The sequence below is a fragment of the Phyllostomus hastatus genome, unplaced genomic scaffold, assembly GCF_019186645.2.
Source record: "Phyllostomus hastatus isolate PE091 unplaced genomic scaffold, TTU_PhHast_1.1 phas_scaffold_78, whole genome shotgun sequence".
NCBI classification, from domain to species: domain Eukaryota; kingdom Metazoa; phylum Chordata; class Mammalia; order Chiroptera; family Phyllostomidae; genus Phyllostomus; species Phyllostomus hastatus.
In genome coordinates this window covers 52727908-52746126 of record NW_025334041.1, presented here as the reverse complement: position 1 = coordinate 52746126, position 18219 = coordinate 52727908, and the positions used below count along the sequence as shown (strand labels likewise).

Genomic DNA, 18219 nt, shown 5'->3' with positions numbered 1-18219 from the left:
TGGTACAGCTACTGTGCAAAGCAGAATGGAGATACCTCAAACAATTAAAAATGGAGCTGCCTTATTACATAGTAATTTCACTTCTGGGAATTTATCTGAAGAAACTTGAAAACTAATTCAAAAGAATATAGGCACCCCTACGTTCATTGCAGCATTATTTACAATAGCCAAGATTTGGAAGCAGCCCAAGTGTTCATCAGTAAATGAGTGGATAAGACAACTATGGTACATTTCCACAATGAATATTGTTCTGCAATAAAAAAGAAAATTTTACCCTTTTGCAACAGCATGGATAGACCTGGAGAACATTATGCTAAGTGAAATAATCCAGTCACAGAAAAACAAATACCATATGATTTCACTTATATGTGGAATATAATGAACAAACTGAATGAAAAAGCAAAATAGTCTCACAGATAAAGAGCAGGCTGACAGCTCGGGAGATGGGGGTTAGGGGGTAGAGAGATCAAACAAAAAAGAAAAGGGATTCATAGACATGAACAACAGTGTGGTGATTGTGGTGGGGGAGGGGTGAGTGGGGATGGAAGATGATATAAGGGTAATAAATGGTAATGGAAAAAAAATACAGCCCTGGCTGGTGTGGCTCAGTGGATTGAGTGCTGGCCTGTGAACCAAAGGGTCACTGGTTTGACTCCCATTCAGGGCACATGCCTGGGTTGTGGGCCATGTCCCTAGTGGGGGGTGTGTGAGAGGCAACCACACAATGATCTTTCTCTCCCTCTCTGCCTCTCTTCCCCTTTGTCTAAAAATAAATAAATGAATAATTTTAAGAAATACAATAAAAAAGGATTTCTTCTGTAATTTATGACTTATTTTGTTATTGGAACTATGCTCTTGTGAGATCAAGCATTTGTCATAAATCACATGAAAAAATAAATGGAGAAATTTCTCTATTGAATGATGGGTAATATTTAAAGAAAAAATAAGGAACAGTTTTTTACTCTGAAGTTTTTTACTTTTGGACTCTGAGCATTTTATGATCCTCTATCCTCAGAATCCCAGCTTTAGTAAATGGGACTCAGACTTGTGAATTTTCTGCAACTTCATCCAACTTGTTGATTTACTACATATTCTAAGATATTTCAACCAGAGCTGATGCCAAAAAATTGCAATAATTAGTCATTGGTTTCCACCATTTCCCTGATATTTCTCACCAGGTTCACCATTGGTTCCCTAGTTCTTTCTGGGACTAGGTTAGACTGCTGACACATTCCCTGAACAAAAGGGATGAGGCTCAGTGCCCACTGTGACTTGGGGATTCAGGAAGAAGGTTCACATGTCATTATTTTCATCTGTGTGTATGTGTCCTCTCAGCACACACATGCATTCGAGGAGAGTCTGCTCTATGGGATGCTGGTTGTAATTGGCATTAGCTGGATTTGCAAAGCACACCCCCACGAATCTGTTTGTTTCTTCCCAGTTGCTAGGTCTCAAAATCTACCCTGAAAAGGACCATGGTGGTTGTTATACCAGCAGAGGACCAGCTGTTGTCACAGCGGTAATGAGGTTTCATTCCAGGGGCCAACAAGTGTGGTATGAGACAGCTTTTGAGGTGCATTTTTGTTCATGAGAGAGACTGTGGAAATAGATTAATGATGTATACTATGGGCAAGAAGTTGAGAAGTGGCACTATACTTGCCTCTTATTTGCAATTTCTTAATTGGGTCTTTCTCCTGAATTAAAACTGTACTACTTCAAATCTAAAGCTGTAATTTTATGTAACAGCAATAGTCTGTCACCCAAATGCCATCCTTTGAAATTCAAGGTGAAAGTGAGAGCTGTGTTGTATTAATGTTGATGATTTCTAATTAATTCATCACTTTTTTCCTGGCAATTTACAGTTTGGCTTCGCTGACAGAAAGTTTTTAGCGGACTATATAAAATAGGTCATGTCTTCATTGCCCCCCACCCCCAGAGATAATTTTGAACATAAGTTTGAGCAGATAGAATAAGGGTTTAAAAAAAGCAATGTAAGAGAATCTTGCCTTATTTGGGAAACTATTTAGAAGGTCAGAATGCAAAACAATCTTGTAAATAGCAAAAGAAATGAGCCAGCTGGGAGATGGGGGCTGGGTAGGGGATATAAGTTCTCAATGATTTACTTGGCAGAGACTGCCCCACTGGACTGGGATGAAGCTGAGGAATAGTATGGCTAGGAATCTTGTCTCCCCAGGCAGTGATTTAGATTTAGAGTGAGAATCAGAGGGAGTAAGACAGGTCTTTATCCTTGGGAAGTATAGTCAGACCTGACTTGGTTTTTCCTGGTGTTGATACCCTCACTGGAGGAGGGTTCCTTGCCTGACACTCTCATAAATTCCCTCACTACTCCCTCAATGCACTTACTGAAGACCTTAGGTACATATTTGTGCAAGTCTTGATGAATATCCATCTCCCTCACTAGATTGAAAACTCCATGAAGGAAGGGCTAATGATACTGTTTTGTCCACTAGCCTAACTTCCATCTACAGTGCCTGGCAAATAGCAGGTGGCCAGTAAATATTTACATTAACACATTTTTTTTATTTATTGAACAAGCAAATGGATATTTGAAGCATAGCCACAAAGAGTGCCACCAAGAATTGGTTGCAGCCAAATGGCAGAGGTCTCTGGTAGGACACTTTCACTTTGTTGCCAATGAATGATGTATCAGTGTTTCTTTATTTCTTTTTCCTTTGTATGTTACTTCCTTGCTAAATCCTTTACATTATACAGTTTTCTGATGGCTCATAAAGCCCTATCTATAATCTCACTTTTATCGTCAGTCATGCACTCACTGTTAGTCTCCATCTTTCTCTTTACCACCTTTCTTGGTGCACCCTCCAAATGTAAATCTAGGCCTTAGCATTGCCCATCTCTTCTTAACTCACCCAGTCACTTGTTTCAAATGTTTCAAGCAGAGACAATACAGACTTTAAGACAAGGGTGTCAAACTCATTTTCACCAGGGGCCACATCAGCTCTGTGGTTGCCTTCAAAGTGTAATTTTAGAATAGTATAAATATAACTACTCCTTAATTAAGGGCAAGGATCTTGGTGCTGCCGCCGGGTATAAACAAAGTGCTGGGTGGATAAAACAAGGTGAAGGGCCGGGTTCGGGCCGTGGGCCTTGTGTTTGCCACTTGTGCTTTAAAATGTTACAACAAAGAAATAGAGGAAATGATTTCTCTCCATTGCTTTATGTAATTTCATCTCTGCAGCTTTGACACTGTTGTCTACTTTCTAGTTTTTTAAAACTCTTGGATGCTAGATCACCATGCTCTAGGTTCCTCTCCTACTTATCCAGTCATTTCTTCTTTCTCTCCCTTCTTTCATTCCTTAAATGCTGATGTTTCCTAGGATGACTCCATTGTCTTTCTTCCTTCCCTTTCTCCTTATGATTTCTCTGGATGTGTTGTTTTAGCTACAACATTTGTGCTCAGATCCTGTCTTGAGCTCCACTACAATTCCAGACCCTTAGTTTCAACTGTCTAGTGTCTGCTTTCATGAATTTCTATTTGTATTTTGCTGGAGTTTTCCAAGAAATTGGCTCACAATGGATGTTTCACCACTTCAGTTCAACCTCTATCTGCTACCAGAGTTGTTTTCTTGAAAAATAAAGCTGAGTGTGCCATTCTTCTTTTAAATACCTCTTATAAATGACCAGGTCTGTGGGGTATCATCATCACTATCATCATGGCTATATAAGTGCCTACTATGTGCCAGGCACTGTTCTAACCATTTTGTATATGTATTAACTCATATAATTTTTGCAACTGTCTTGTGAGGTAGGTACTGGTTACCCCCATTTTACAGCTGAGAAAACTGGGGTACAAAGATGGTATGTAACATGTTCAAGAACATGCAAAGACAAAGTCCTTGACTCTCGGCTTGATTACATAGTCCTTTTCGAGACTGTTCTCAGCCTCCTTCTATTTTCCAATTGCATAAAACTTATATCTTTTTTTTCTCAACACTCCACCCTCCTTCATATTGCCCTGTCTTTATGCCTGCTGTTCCCACTACTAACTCATTATTTACATGGTTAAGTTTTACTCATCCATTAAAATTTAGTCACCAAATCATTTTCTCTGTGAGGATGTAAAACTCTCTAGACCAAGTTGGTTACTCCCATCCCTGTGATGATACTAAACTTTGTACACATTTGTCTTGTCATAGGACATTTTCTGCTTTATTGTACAGTGGGGCTCTGCTATGTATCTGGGTCCTCTAGAAAACTATGAGCTCCTTAAAATCAGAAAGTGTTGCTCTTTCATTCCTTTAGTAGGGGTCTTCTATACAGTTGGTTTTCAAAAATTATTAGAGAAACCAGTTAACCAGAAGCTCCCTGAGGTCAATGACCTCATTTTTTCTTCTTCAATGCTGTGTACCCAGCCTCTAGCATAACACATAGGAAGTGCTGTACTGATATCTGAGTGAAAAAAAATGAACTGGATTGTCAGGGTTTTAATGAAATTCAACAAGGTAGAACTTCCTATTTTGCATTTCCTAATTTGCAGGCAGCAGTCTCAGCAGTGCCTAGATGGGATCTTTTGGTGTTTAATAATTTTTTTAAAAAAATTAAAGTTAAGGCATGAGTGGTATTGGATTTTTCTTGACCCCTTTTTAAATTGATAATTAAGCATCATGGCATAGACAGATAAGAACACATTCTTATTTTAGACCAGTATCTGTATTTGTAATATAATATATTCATATTTTATACTACAGAACTATTTAGTTCTTACCCATAACCACTAAGAAAAAAAATAAAGCTGCTTGTTTGTTTATGAGTACTGATATATTAGGATTAGTGGAATTAAATCTTTTATAATCTAAAAATTATTTTCCATTGATCGAGAACAAACAGAAAAAGGGTTGTAAGAAGAGGTGTCCAGGTAGCCTTGCTGCCTGGACAGGGAGCCTTTACCTGCTGGCCAGGCTTGATGGGTGAGAGTGTGATGCCTTGGGTGTTGATCACTGGCAGGATCTGGTTCCCGATGACTGTGGCGATGATCTGGCCCTGGGCATTTGTCAGGAGCTGGGGGGTGATTGACTGTACTTGAAGACCTTGAGTGCCACTCGCTGCCTGACTCGATGGCCCCGGATTTGGCATAAGAGGAATGGTCCCAATTATCTGCAAAAGATAGGCCCAGAGGTGAGGTGCCGGACTCTGTTCTGGGTCCACACCTGTATCTACAGACCACTCTTTCCTAGTCTCTGTAGGAGGCTTCCTGAGAGGCCATTCAGGATCTGTGAACATACCTGGAGATCTGGAAATTCAAATGTGGAAGAAAGTGGGAGGTGACGAGAGTCTGAGGGAGAGATAGGCATACATGGACTGAAGGGGAAAACATCTTATTTAAAAATGAAATCAAGCAGTAGTGATGACAGAAACGTGATTGCTGCTAGGGCAGCACAGGTGTCTGCTTCATCTCAGAATCAGATGGAGGACAAATTCATCTTGGCACTTACAGCCCTCAGCCAGCTGGAGAGCCACATACATCCCTTGTCCACAGTGGCTCCTTTAACATGATGTCCCTTACATCCTTTCCTTGTCTTAATTCCCTTCTGCTCTCTCCTTCTCTCCTTTCCTTCATCGACATCCTGCTTCTTTCTCCAAGTCAGGGGTCAGCTCCCTGATACCCTAGCAGGATTGGGGCTTCAGAACCCAGGCGGCCATGACTGAGAGCCCACGTTCTGGAGTCAGGGAGTTAGTCTTACATTCCCAGCAGGACCACCTATTAGCTCTATGAGATTGGTCAAGAAATCTAAGTTTTCTGAGGCTTGAAAGAGTTTCATAAACAAAATTTTGAAACTCTTAAAATAGAGGTGATATGACTACAGATTGCTGAAGTAAAATATCAAAAGGTGCATTTTAAACTGAGGTCTAGCCCTGGCTGGTGTGGCTTGATGGCTTGTGTCCCAGCAGTGCCAGCCTGTGGACTGAGAAGTTGCTGGTTCAATTCCCTATTGGGGCACATGTCTAGGTTGTGGGAACATGGGAGAGGCAGCCAATCAATGTTTCTCTCACACATTGATGTTTCTTTTCCTTTCTTTCTCCCTTCTTTCCCCTCTCTCTCTAAAAAAAAATAAACCAACAACAACAACAACCTGTGGTCTAAAGGTTAAAGGTCAGGGCTTCTTGGCAGGTGGCAGAGATGGTTATCTTTGCATCTAGGAGCCACTAGGCTCAGTAACAGTATCATGCAGAGAGCCACAGGAGGTGCCTGGCTGGATCCCATTACTGTGCTAAGGAGAAAAGCAGCTTGAGTAGAGCAGCAAGTATACGGGGTGTCTGTGAGCTCTAGACACATTCATGCATTGTTAGAGACAAATTGAATCTGTAAAAAATAGAAATTTGATCTATGTTTCCAATGTTATAGGCTCTCCTGGGGAAGTCATAGAGCTTGAGGTTGGAGGCTTTGCCCTCTGCACTCCATGGGACGGTTAACCAGTTCTGCTCTGCTGGTTATCTTCTATGGCCACCTCCCAGACAGAGCAGCACTGTGGTGGCATGGCATGGAGGCCACCAAGACATATTAAAAATGCTTCTCATGTGTATTAAAAGTGATTTCATGTGTATGATTTCATTTCAGTCCACATTCTTAACAACAAGTTATGAGAAGTGGACTTTAGTCTGACCCTACTTAGTAGGTAAGACAAGGGTGGCTCAGTTGTGACTCGATAGAGTGGCAACTGAGCTGGAGTCCGGGTCTGGCTGACCCCTAAATGTTTGCTTTTCTGTTATATCACCTGGCTCCCACAACATGGAGAACATTGGAGGGAACCAGTGCTTTAAAAAAACATGCATTCTGTCTGCATTTCCCCTCAAAACAATAAGCTGCTTCAGGACTAAGTTTACACATAAATGATTATGTTTCCTACCCCAACTGTACCCTAAACAGGCTTTTAAACATGTTTCTCAATAAATGTATGGCTTCTAGACTCTAGGGTTCCAGGTGAAATTTCTGCTCTGCAGAAGAACTGCAAAACACCACCACTCACTGACAAAATTGTCCCTTCCATCCCCCTCATTTCATTCTTGCTTCCACCATGAAAGCCCCTGTTGGACAGCACTAATGGAGGATCTTTGTGAATATCAAGTATCAGTGGCAGTTGTCAATGGACGCTGATAAAAGAATTATTGCGAGAGTGGCCAGTAGGCCCTTAGGGAGTTTACAGCTCCTCAGTTTCACTGATCAAGCCTGTGATGCTTGTCCTGCAGCATCAGCAATGAGCATGTCCCATCAGTGCTAGCAAGGTCAGGAGAAGTCCACATCAATAGATTGGAGTACATAAGTACTTTATTAATGAGCAGTTTTATATTAAGCAGCTGAGTATCCAATGGCTATTTCCATGACCTCACAACAATGTGAAGAGACATGGGGAGCAGGGCTCTTTTCTGGATCTCACACTGTATACTTCCCCTCTCCACATCTGCACTGCACACTCTACTATTCCTCTTTCCACCCTTGCACTGTGAACTGTACCATCCCCCTCTCTACACTTGCTCTGCATACTTCACCATCCCCTCTCCACATTTGCACGATGAACTCTACCATCCCTGTCTGTACACTTGCACTGTAAACTGTACCATTCCCCTCTCCACACTTGTACTGTGAACTGAGCAATCCCCCTTTCCGCAATACACTATGAAAACCCAATGGCTGACCCATCCACTCTGGCTACTCCTTGTCAAAAGCCTAAGAGACCCCACTCCATCTGACTGTCCTGTGTTGAATGCTGGGTTCATTTAGGTTGCAAGGTTGTGGGTTCTATTTTAGGTAGGATGTCAGCACATTTAGGAGCTGTGTGAGTAAGTAGCGTGGGGGAAGGCTACAGAGTAAGGCACAGCACCTGACAGCTATAAAACACACTGTGATGCAAAGAGATGTGTTCTGCTTTTAGAAGATTGACAGGAGTCTATGCTGTCCTTGTGTAATGTGATGCTTTGCTTACTTTCTGGGTGGAAACAAGAAGAAAGAAAAATGCAAATAGACTTTCAGCTAGGATGGAGGCATAGGTAGACACACTGTGCTTCATTACACAACCAAAATAAGGTCGGCAACAATTTAAAAACAAGATAACAACCAGATCTGACAGAAAATTGAACTGTATGGAAGTCAGACAACCAAGGAGTTAAAATACACACATTCATCCAGACTGGTAGGAGGGGCAGAGTCGGGTAGCCATGTGGAGAGGGTTCAGTACAAAAAGTGGTGGCACTGAATGCTTAATGCATCCTGGGCACATAGGGCATCCAGAGCGCACAGGTGGCTAGCAGACCCAGCAAGGTGGTGACTATGAAGTGAGGCACTGCGAGCAAGGCACCTGGCTGTCTGGGCCTCATTTGTGTGCAGATAAACCAGGCGAAATTGGGCAGTGAGACAGACCACGCAACGTAGAATCCCAGCGCCAGGAAATAGAACCTCAGTACACTGACTGAGAACACCTGTGGGAGTTGAGGCGCAGGGAAAGACTCCCAGCCTCACAGGAGAGTGTGTTGGAGAGACCCACGGGGTCCTAGAACATACACAAGCCCGCCCAGAAGGGAATTTGCACCAGAAAGGCCCAGTTAGCTTGGGGGAAGTGGTAGAAGGGACTGAAATCTGACGGAGAGAGGAGCAAATGCCATCGTTTCCTCTTGGACCCCATCCCCACATATAATGTCACATCCCAGCACTGGGTTGCCCTGCCCTGGAGAACACCTAAGGCTCTGACCCTCATGATGTAATAGGCATGACCAGACCAAACAACAACAACAAAAGTTTCAAACCAAAAAACAAATGAAAGCTCCAGAACCAATACTTTTTGTTGTTGCTGTTTTTAAAGATTTTATTTATTTATTTTTAGAGAGGGAAAGGAGGGAGAAAGAGAGAGAGAGAGAAACATCGATGTGCGGTTGCTGAGGGCCGTGGCCTGCAACCCAGGCATGTGCCCTGACTGGGAAACAAACCTGCGATACTTTGGTTTGCAGCCTGCACTCAATCCACTGAGCTATGCCAGCCAGGGCCAGAACCAATACTTTTAAGTGACCAAAAGATAGCCAACCTATTAGATGCACAGTTCAAAGCACTGCTGATCAGGATGCTCACAGAATTGGTTGAATTTGGTCACAAATTAGATGAAAAAATGAAGGCCACACTAAGTGAAATGAAGAAAAATGCATAGGGAACCAATAGTGATGGGAAGGAAACTGGGACTCAAAACAATAGAGTGGACCAGAGGGAAGAAGGAGACAACCAAATAGAAAAGAATGGAGAAATAAGAATTAAAAAAAATGAGGCGAGCTTAGGAACCTCCAGGACATCTTGAAACGTTCCAACAACCAAATTATAGGGGTACCAGAAGGTGAAGAGGAAGAACAGCAAGTGGAAAAGTTATTTGAACAAATAATAAAAGAGAACTTCCTCAATCTGGCAAAGGAAATACACTTCCAGGAAGTCCAGGAAGCTCAGAGAGTCCCAAAGAAATTGGATCCAAGGAGGAACACACCAACACACATCATAATTTCATTGGCCAAGGTAAAAATGAAGGAGAGAATCCTAGAAGCAGCAAGAGATAAGGAGACAGTAACCTACAAAGGGGTTCCCATCAGACTGTCAGCTGATTTCTCAAAAGAAACCTTACAGGAAAGAAGGGGCTGGAAAGAAGTATTTGAAGTCATGAAAGGCAAAGACCTACATCCAAGATTGCTCTATCCAGAAAAGCTTTCATTTAGAATGGAAGGGCAGGTAAAGTGCTTCTCAGATAATGTCAAGTTAAAGGAGTTCATCATCACCAAGACTTTATTTATGAAATGTTAAAGGGACTTATCTAAGAAAAAGAAGATAAAAAACATGTATAGTAAAATGACAGCAAACTCACAATTATGAACAACCACAGCTAAAACAAAAACAAAAACAAACTAAGCAATGAACAAGAACAGAACCACAGAAATGGAGATCACATGGAGGGTTAGCAACAGGGGAGTGGGAGGAGGAGAGAGGGGGAAAATGTACAGGGAATAAGTAGCATAGATGGTATGTAGAAAATAGATGGGGAGAGGTTAAGAATAGTATGAGAAATGTAGAAGCTAAAGAAATTATGACACATGGATATGAACTAAAGGGGGGGATGTAGGTGAGAGAGGGTGAGCAGTAGGAAGGGGAATGAAGGGGGAAAATGGGACAACTGTAATAGCATAATCAACAAAATATATTAAAAAATGCAAACAAATCACCAGCCTTTTCCTTATGTGCAAACTTGCATCCACATATTGTGCTGTGATATTACTAAAACATGGCGCCACCTGCTTCTCTCTTCTTTCTTAAGCCCTAGAATCACTTAACAAAGGTAGGACAGCACTAGTGTCAGAGCCAGAGGAATCTGGAATGGCATGACTGAAGGAACCCTTTAACAAGGAGAATTTTCCTTCACTGTGGGGTCAGGGTCAGAGGCCATGCTGGTCAGGAAGCCTCTATGAAGTTATGCATTTCTCATTTTTGTTTGCCCTTCAGGGGAGCTGGTACTGCCATTTCAGCATGTCAAACACTTGACAGTGCATTTGGTGAATTTTCTAGTATTCCCCACTGTATTTACAACATACTGATTGTAACTAGATCCCATTCAACAAAGGGTAGAGATGAGTGCACATTGTATTGCCTAAAAATTGTCGGATGTACTTATTTCACTAAGGATGGTCCTCATTCCTCTCATCACTTCTACAGGTTTCCTCAAAACACTTCCTCAGACTGATATCAAAGATCAAAAAGAGGAAATGAGAGGAGCTGAGGCAGCCAAGGTGTGAGGATATTGGCATTCTTAAAAAGGTGGCAATTTTACCTGTGGAAACTGTGATTTAAATTAAAGGCCTTTTCATATTCCAGGAAAGTATTTTCATCTACACATATTTCAACTATATCAGGAAATTAAAATGGAATTTTGACATTAGGGAAATTCTGACTTGAGGACAAAGATACAAAAAGGATGTGTTTGAGACACTTGTAGTCTGACTTTTGGAGTGTGAGTTTCTGGCTCCCAGAGTTAAGGACATGTCACTGAGCAAATGCAGCCCCTAGGCTGTGACTCCTGCTCAATGCATTAACTTCACAAGACAGATTATAGCTCTGTTAAGATGCTGAGGACTCTGGCAGGGCAGCCTAGTACTTGCAGGCCATTCTCTATGTAAGGCATATTGTCATGTGCCATGGGGGACACCAGGAGATGCGATGGGACATAGGATGAGGTGATAAGACAGGCACATAGCATGGAAAGATTCTAACAATCCAATACAGAAATGCTATGCACCAAACGAGAGGCAAGTTCTATTTGATAAGAATCTCTGCACCTATGTGGTGGGTACTCAAAAGAACTTTGGGAATCGGTGAGTGATTTCAGAGAAAGAAACATGGGGATTTGTAGGAAAGGATTCACAGAAGAAATGGAGGCAGAGCAGTGTGTTGGAGGCTGGGTGGGATTTGGAAAGGCAGGGAAACCATTCCAAACAAGATTCTTCTATCCTGGAGGAGAAAGACATGGATGAAAATGAGGGCAGAGAAAGTGGAGCAATGAAAGGTCAGCCTGGAAGGGTCAAATTTCATCTGCCAAGGGGTTTCTATGAATGGTTTTTGTGGGGGCGAAGAGGAGTGCTGAAATGGAGCTATTTCAGGTGTCAATGCAAACAGTGTGGATAGAATGGATTGAAGTGGGCAAGAGACTACGCACAAGGAGCTTAGTCACTAGGATGCTATTGCAGTTGTCCAAGTGTGAAGCAATGCCTCAGTGAATCCTTGACAGAGGGTTTGCCTGATTCTTTCACTTCCATTTCAATTCAAAAAGCACGGCCTACTTTATTTCTTGGTTGCAACATTAGAAATTTTTGAGTGAGGTTATTGCCGCATCAATCCCACAGCAAATAGCTAAGGCATCATTTGCAATGATCCTGTATGTCTTTGTCCTGACTCTAACAGTAATGATTTATCTCTGATGAATGCTTTAATCAGGCCAAGGCCCATACTGGTATTGTAATGATCATTTGTGACCTAAAAGAGTTCCAGCCTCTCTGACAGGGGACTTATTTTGTTCTTGCTGTTCATGTCCTCTGTCTGTTTCCTTGGAGAAGTTAAGAAATCCATGTTGCAGGAGCAACTAGAACAAATAATTAAAATGACTGCTAGTGTTCATTAGCACACATATTACTGTTTTTCTAAGAATTTGGGTGGCTTACACATAAATGTGACTATTATTAATACAGTGGCAATTATAACTTTAGCCACCATAAAGGTTAGCTTGCAATTATAACAAACCCTGGTGATTTAGGGCCACATTACTCCTTTGGGTCACCAGATTATTGTTACAATGCCCCTGGCACTGGCCAGGTAGCTCTCAGTTGGTTAGAGTGTCATCCTGATATGCCAAGGTTTCAGGTTTAATCCGTGGTCAGGGCACAGACAGAATCAACCAATGAGTGCATAAATAAGTGGAGCAACAAACTGATGTGTTTTTCTCTTTCTCTGTGTCTCTGTCTATCTGTCTCTCTTCCTTTCTCTAAAATCTGTTTTTTAAAATGCCTTTATGCTCTGGCCAGGTAGCTTAGATGGTTGGAGCATTGTCCCATATACCAGAAAAGGTTATGGGTTCAGTCCCTAGTTGGGGTGGATTTGGGAGGCAACTGATCAATGTTTCTCTCTCTCTTTCTCTCTCTCTTCTTTCTCTCTTTCTTCCCCCTCCCCTTTCCTCTCTCTCTCTAAATCAATTAAAATATATCCTTGATTGAAGATTTTTAAAAATGCCCTTATGAACCTCAGTCTAGTTGAGGTATTCAGTAGGGATGAGCTATAACTGAGGGAAGATAGATTGTGCTGAATTTATTCACTGTTAACATGTAGGTGTCATCATTATCAGCAGTAGCAGTTGAGAGTGGCATCAAAGAAGTCCAGGGCCTCCAGACAAGTTGTCTGATTGGCTATATGTTGTAATAGTCTATAACATGCTGTTAAAGTTTGCTACAGAGTATGAGATTACAGATGTCAAATTGACAAATAATTTTGTTGCACATATCTTTAAAAAAAAGAGTGCACCAATGTTGTAAATTGATGACTTCTTCATGTCTTTCAATCCATCAGCAGAGATAATTCTTTGGCAAATATTTGTGTAACCTCAGCAGTTTTTGATCAGGAGGCTTTTGTTAACACTGACATCACTCTGTCCATTCTTGAAAAAAGTGCTTATAGTATTTTATAGCCAAGAAACTGGTAGGAGAGCTCACCAGAATGAAAGCAGCCAGTCACCTAACCTTCCTTCCTGGTCTGGCTGTAGCCACTCCTTTCTTTCTCCAAGGGATGATTTTTGTCTTCTTTATATAATATATGCATTTTAGTCTCATTGTTCTCCTAGGTTTAAGGTTAAATTAACAGAGTTATTTTGGCAGCTCTGATGTTGATTCCAGGAAAAGTAAGACAATACAATTATTTATTTTTGCAAGATGCAATCTAGTGCCTTCTTGAATGGAGCTCTGTTCAAGATGGGGAACAAAAGAAGTGTGAATGCTGAGATGGTTCTCTAGCAGAGGGTCTGAATTAGAGAATAGTAAAAGCATGAAGATGAGCAGATCAAGGAGTTCAATTAGAGGAAGACACTCAACTAAGGACAAATAGATGTAATGTTGCAGGCAACATCAATCAGTTGGCTATAACTTTCTCAGGCTCTGGAGTTCTGGGATTCAGGAAGAAACAGTGCCATGATGATTTACACTGTCTGGCATGGGTATGGATGTAAGGGATGACAGTGTGCCTGAAAGTGACATAGTTGAAAAGCCCAGGATATGAGACAAATTAACTTAGACCATCCTGAAAGAAGTGAATGACACCCATTTCCTTAATGAGCAACTGTGAGGAAGAACTTAATAAGGTTTACATTGTCATACTTATATCATGGATATTGATAGGTATGCTACCCCTTGGAATACCTACCTACTCAGTGTTTTTCACTGTCAGTTAGAATAAGAATCCTTGCTGGGTGCTCTATATTTGGTTTCAACTTAGAAACATACTCACAGACAAAACTGAAGAATTGCAGATGTTGTGATCTTCAGAATGTCACTTTCAGTAGCATTAAAAGAAAGATAATTTTCATGAACACTGATTTTGTAAAAGCATCAATAACAAAATATAAACAATTTTCTCCTCTAAAAGCTTTAAAAAGTCATTAAAAGTAATTCTCAATACAGTTTAAGATTACAGATATGTGTGTTTATATAGATATGTGTATTCATATATCTATACATAGATATATATATATATGTATCTCTCTCTCTCTCTCCCCTTCTCTCTTGAGAGGGAGAGAGAGACAAAAGCTTCCCACTAGCTGAGTTCAAGCCTAGGCTGTGCCACTAACTAACTAGTGGAAGATTGTTGGTGAATTACTTAATTTCTTAGAACCCCAGTCTACTCATCTATAAAGTGGGAATAATAATGCCCCCTTCATAAGGTTGTTGTGAGGACTAAATAAGATAATGTATGCAAAACATTCAACACCCTGCTTTAAGAATCAAAATACAAGTAAATGTTTAATAAATGTTTGTTCATAACTTCATTTTGCTTACATGCTTTTGTGGTAATTTCTGGATTTTTACACTAAATTGTAAAAGACCTCTTGAATTTTTCAAAATGTTATAATTTCACCATGAAAATTGTTTACTACAAAGAAGAGAAAACAGTAGTTTACCACAGAAAATAATGAACCCTTCCTTTTCTTGTAATAGAATGCTAAGGCACTGAGATTTGATAGGTGCCACAGTACAAAAGAGCAATGAGACCTTCATGTTGGTAGTTTCTAAAACCCAATCAGAAAGTCCAGAACTCAACCCTCACAGTTTGGAAATTGTGTGGCCTCCTCACCCTCAGGGATGGGGCATGGGAGACTTTTTCCTTTCCTCATGGTTAATGGAAGTGGTTGAATTAATATTGTTCCCTAAAATTTGGGATACACTCCCCCTGAGAAATTTACAGGTGAGAAGCTGTAGCTTTTGAGCTGAGAAGGAAGGAGATAAAAAAAGGCAAGGAAAGGAGGAAAGAGTAGAAGAGAAAGAAGAAGAAATGGAAGAGAAGAAAGAAGGAGAGAGCAGCAGCACTGTATTGGCACCAGCTACACTCCCACTGATAGAGGGCAAGGATATGTGGTCTTTCCCTGGACTTCATGTCATGAGTCTGATCCATGTAAAATCCTGTCCCAAAGAACCTCCAGAGGAATGAGGACTGTGGCAGTATCACAGAGAGAGCCTTGAGAATGGACCTGGAGAAACCACACCCTGAGAATGGAGCAAGCATCTGAAAGAAAACACATTACCACAGCAGTGTGCTATTGGAAAGTCCCAACTGGGCCTCAGAAGACCTCATGAAATGCTTAAAGAAGTTGGCTTGAGTCATCTGCTGGCCCAGAGAGCAGAAACCATCTTATGAAAGTTCAATAAAGTGAGACCATTCTTTTGCCCCATCTGTCCTCTCCCCACTTCAACCTGACCTGTCAGAAATAGTTTTAACAAACTGACAAAAGGACAATCATTCCAATGGGAAAGAAAGTGAGACCTGGCAACCCTTTCCCATAGTAGCAAGCAGCAAGAGGAAGGCTCAGCTGGGGCTGTTGTGGTGATGGTAGGAAGTTTGTTAGGTTAAGTTTTCATTATTGTCAGAAAACTGGGCATCTTAATTGTAATTTAGAGTGACCATAGAAGATTGTAGTCCTTAAGAGTGCCTAAGAACAGTCATAGGAAAAATACCCAGCTTTTATCAAGGGGGAGGGGAAGGCCCAAAAGGTTGAAAGGGACAGTGTGTAGCTTTGATGATTATATGCCCAAATGCTAGTTCTGTTTGCTTTCCCCACTCATATGGGAAGGGGTTTGATAATCATAAATTACTAGACAAAGAAATTCAAGCTTGTAATTCTCTACTAATCTTCCAACCCCTCTAGGCTATCTTACCATTGCATGTGTGAGGGTGTCAAGTGTGAGAGTGATGTACTGTCTTATTTTTAAATTTAACTTGAACATTTTTGGTCTATAATTAAGTAGTTTATATAAATTAAATAATATACATGACTTATTCATGAATATTAGTGAGAATTACCTAGCTATTGCTATCCACAATTTTGAAATTAGCTAAAGATAAGGACTGCCATTACTTTTATTAAGGTCAATAACGCTAAAAAAAGGAGATGCCATGGGTTATACTGTCAGGACTTCATTAACTAAGAACACTTGAAAAGTAGAGGAGAAAAGAAAGCAAGAAGGGAACATGGAAGAAAAGAGAGGAGGGAAATTAACAAGTTACCAGAGGTAGAGAGTTTAAAATTGCGAGCAGAACATACATTTTCCCATAAACTGTGAATTCAGTTTATTTCTGAGTGGTAGTTTCTGCTATTTATAACACTGATTGTTGAAGTTTCAGCTGACTTACATATAGATCCTATTCAAATGCCTTAGTTGCTAAAGTTCTTCTGAAGTTTTTGAAAACCTGAAAATTCTAACATGGAAGGCCCACCCCAGGAGAGCACAGTGACAACACATAAGAAAAGAGTTGGGAGGAATTTTGGCATAATCATTTGGCAATTATGTTAGAAAGATTATTCTCATCAGTAATATTTATAAGGTACAATAAAGATGTGCTTTTATGGGTCTCCATTTCCCCTCTTGTCTTTAATTGAACACAAGACTACTCCAAACTCCTAAACTCACTATTGCCAACAGTCTGTCATTTGTTTAATTGTTGAGAAAGAAGAAATCTAATGTGTATGCCTTTGTTTTCCAGTTACAAATGATGAGGCAGGGTTAAAGGATCCTACTAGATCTTAATGATGTAAGACAGAATGAATGATGTTACCATAGGCAGCCATCAGTCGAAGTAGGGATCCAGGGGTGGCCTGCTGACTCCAACCAGCTCCCCAAAATGTGTAAGTGCTGTGTCCAACTGAAAGGTGGGCTGAGGGCTGTGGCATCTCCAGGCTTCCTGATGGCAGGTCATGTAGCCTCCTACCCCTCCCCACTGACCCTGATACTGGTAGACAGGGAACATGGGGAGTCTCCACTTTGGCCAAGATGGTGCAGAGGGACATTCTTATACTGAGCACACCAAAAGCCAGAAAGACGAATGAATAGGACTGAAGTGTGCCAAAAGATAGCAAGATAATTGGATAGAAAAAAATAAGCCCTCCACTCTCTATCACTTCCTATCCCTATAAGAACCTCTGGTGTTTAGCAGGATAGGGGCTGGTCCTTGAGATGGACCTTCATCATTATTCTAGATCAGGGCACCTGAATAAACCTTTCCTTTTGCACCAGCACTTGTTTCACAAGTTTGGTTGTTATTGTAGAAAGCAGGTGAACCTGACTTTTTGGTTGCAATGTCAGTTCCAAAGGTGTTTTGAAGGAATGATGTTTATGGAGCATACAACCTGAACTCTAGTTATGCAGTCCATGAGCTGCAGACATCGTGGAAAAAACTCTACTTCTCAGGAACTGACAGGTCTACCAGGGAAAAGTCAACTCAATTGATACAATGCTCTTTCTTACTGGACCTGAATCTTTCTCAAATGCCTTGGCAAAATGAAGTTAGCAGCTGCACCCATGTTCTAAACTATTAAGAGTTTCTACCTCCATAATACTACAGCTGATTCTGGCATACTCTACATTCTGGAGGCAAGGGTTTCTTTTTTTATCATTTTTACTTTTAAGGTGCATCATAATATCTGTTCTTACATATTTGGCTATAATTGTAAGATTTTCTACTTTCTTTTTTATTTCAGTTCTCATTCAAGTGCTAGGAAACATTGACAGAATAAAAGTTTTGATCCGGTGTATAATCAAAAAATCAAATTAAATTTATACAAGATTACATTACACTGAGATGAGAATTAGTAAGGAGCCATCATTAATATTTACATGGCTTATTCTAGAGTGACTGATATGTGGGGAACAGTGTCCAGGAAATCAATCCTTTTCTTGAATATAGCACAGTTGCCCACCATCAACACAAGTTTAAAAATTATATCTGAATTGTAGATCTACTATACTAAAAAGCATATTGTCAAACTCTGGATTATTTAAGAGTTCTTGGTTTTTCCATGGTGTTTTCCCTCTACTGCTCTGCTTCCCTTTTACTCTACTAGAAGATGAGATGAGGAAGACAGAAAAGGGGAGAGTCGATTTTGTAAAATGTTAAGTCTACAGTTTGTTTGACCATGATAT

General features: G+C 40.7%; 1 protein-coding gene across 1 annotated transcript in view; it reads right to left on the bottom strand.

The window, feature by feature from the left end:
• Positions 1-18219, bottom strand: part of POU6F2 (POU class 6 homeobox 2) — a 551204-nt gene that overhangs the window by 27971 nt on the left and 505014 nt on the right. The window contains exon 7 of the mRNA XM_045828318.1: positions 4927-5133. Coding sequence (XP_045684274.1) covers positions 4927-5133 — 207 coding nt within the window. The remainder of the gene's footprint in view (positions 1-4926; positions 5134-18219) is intronic.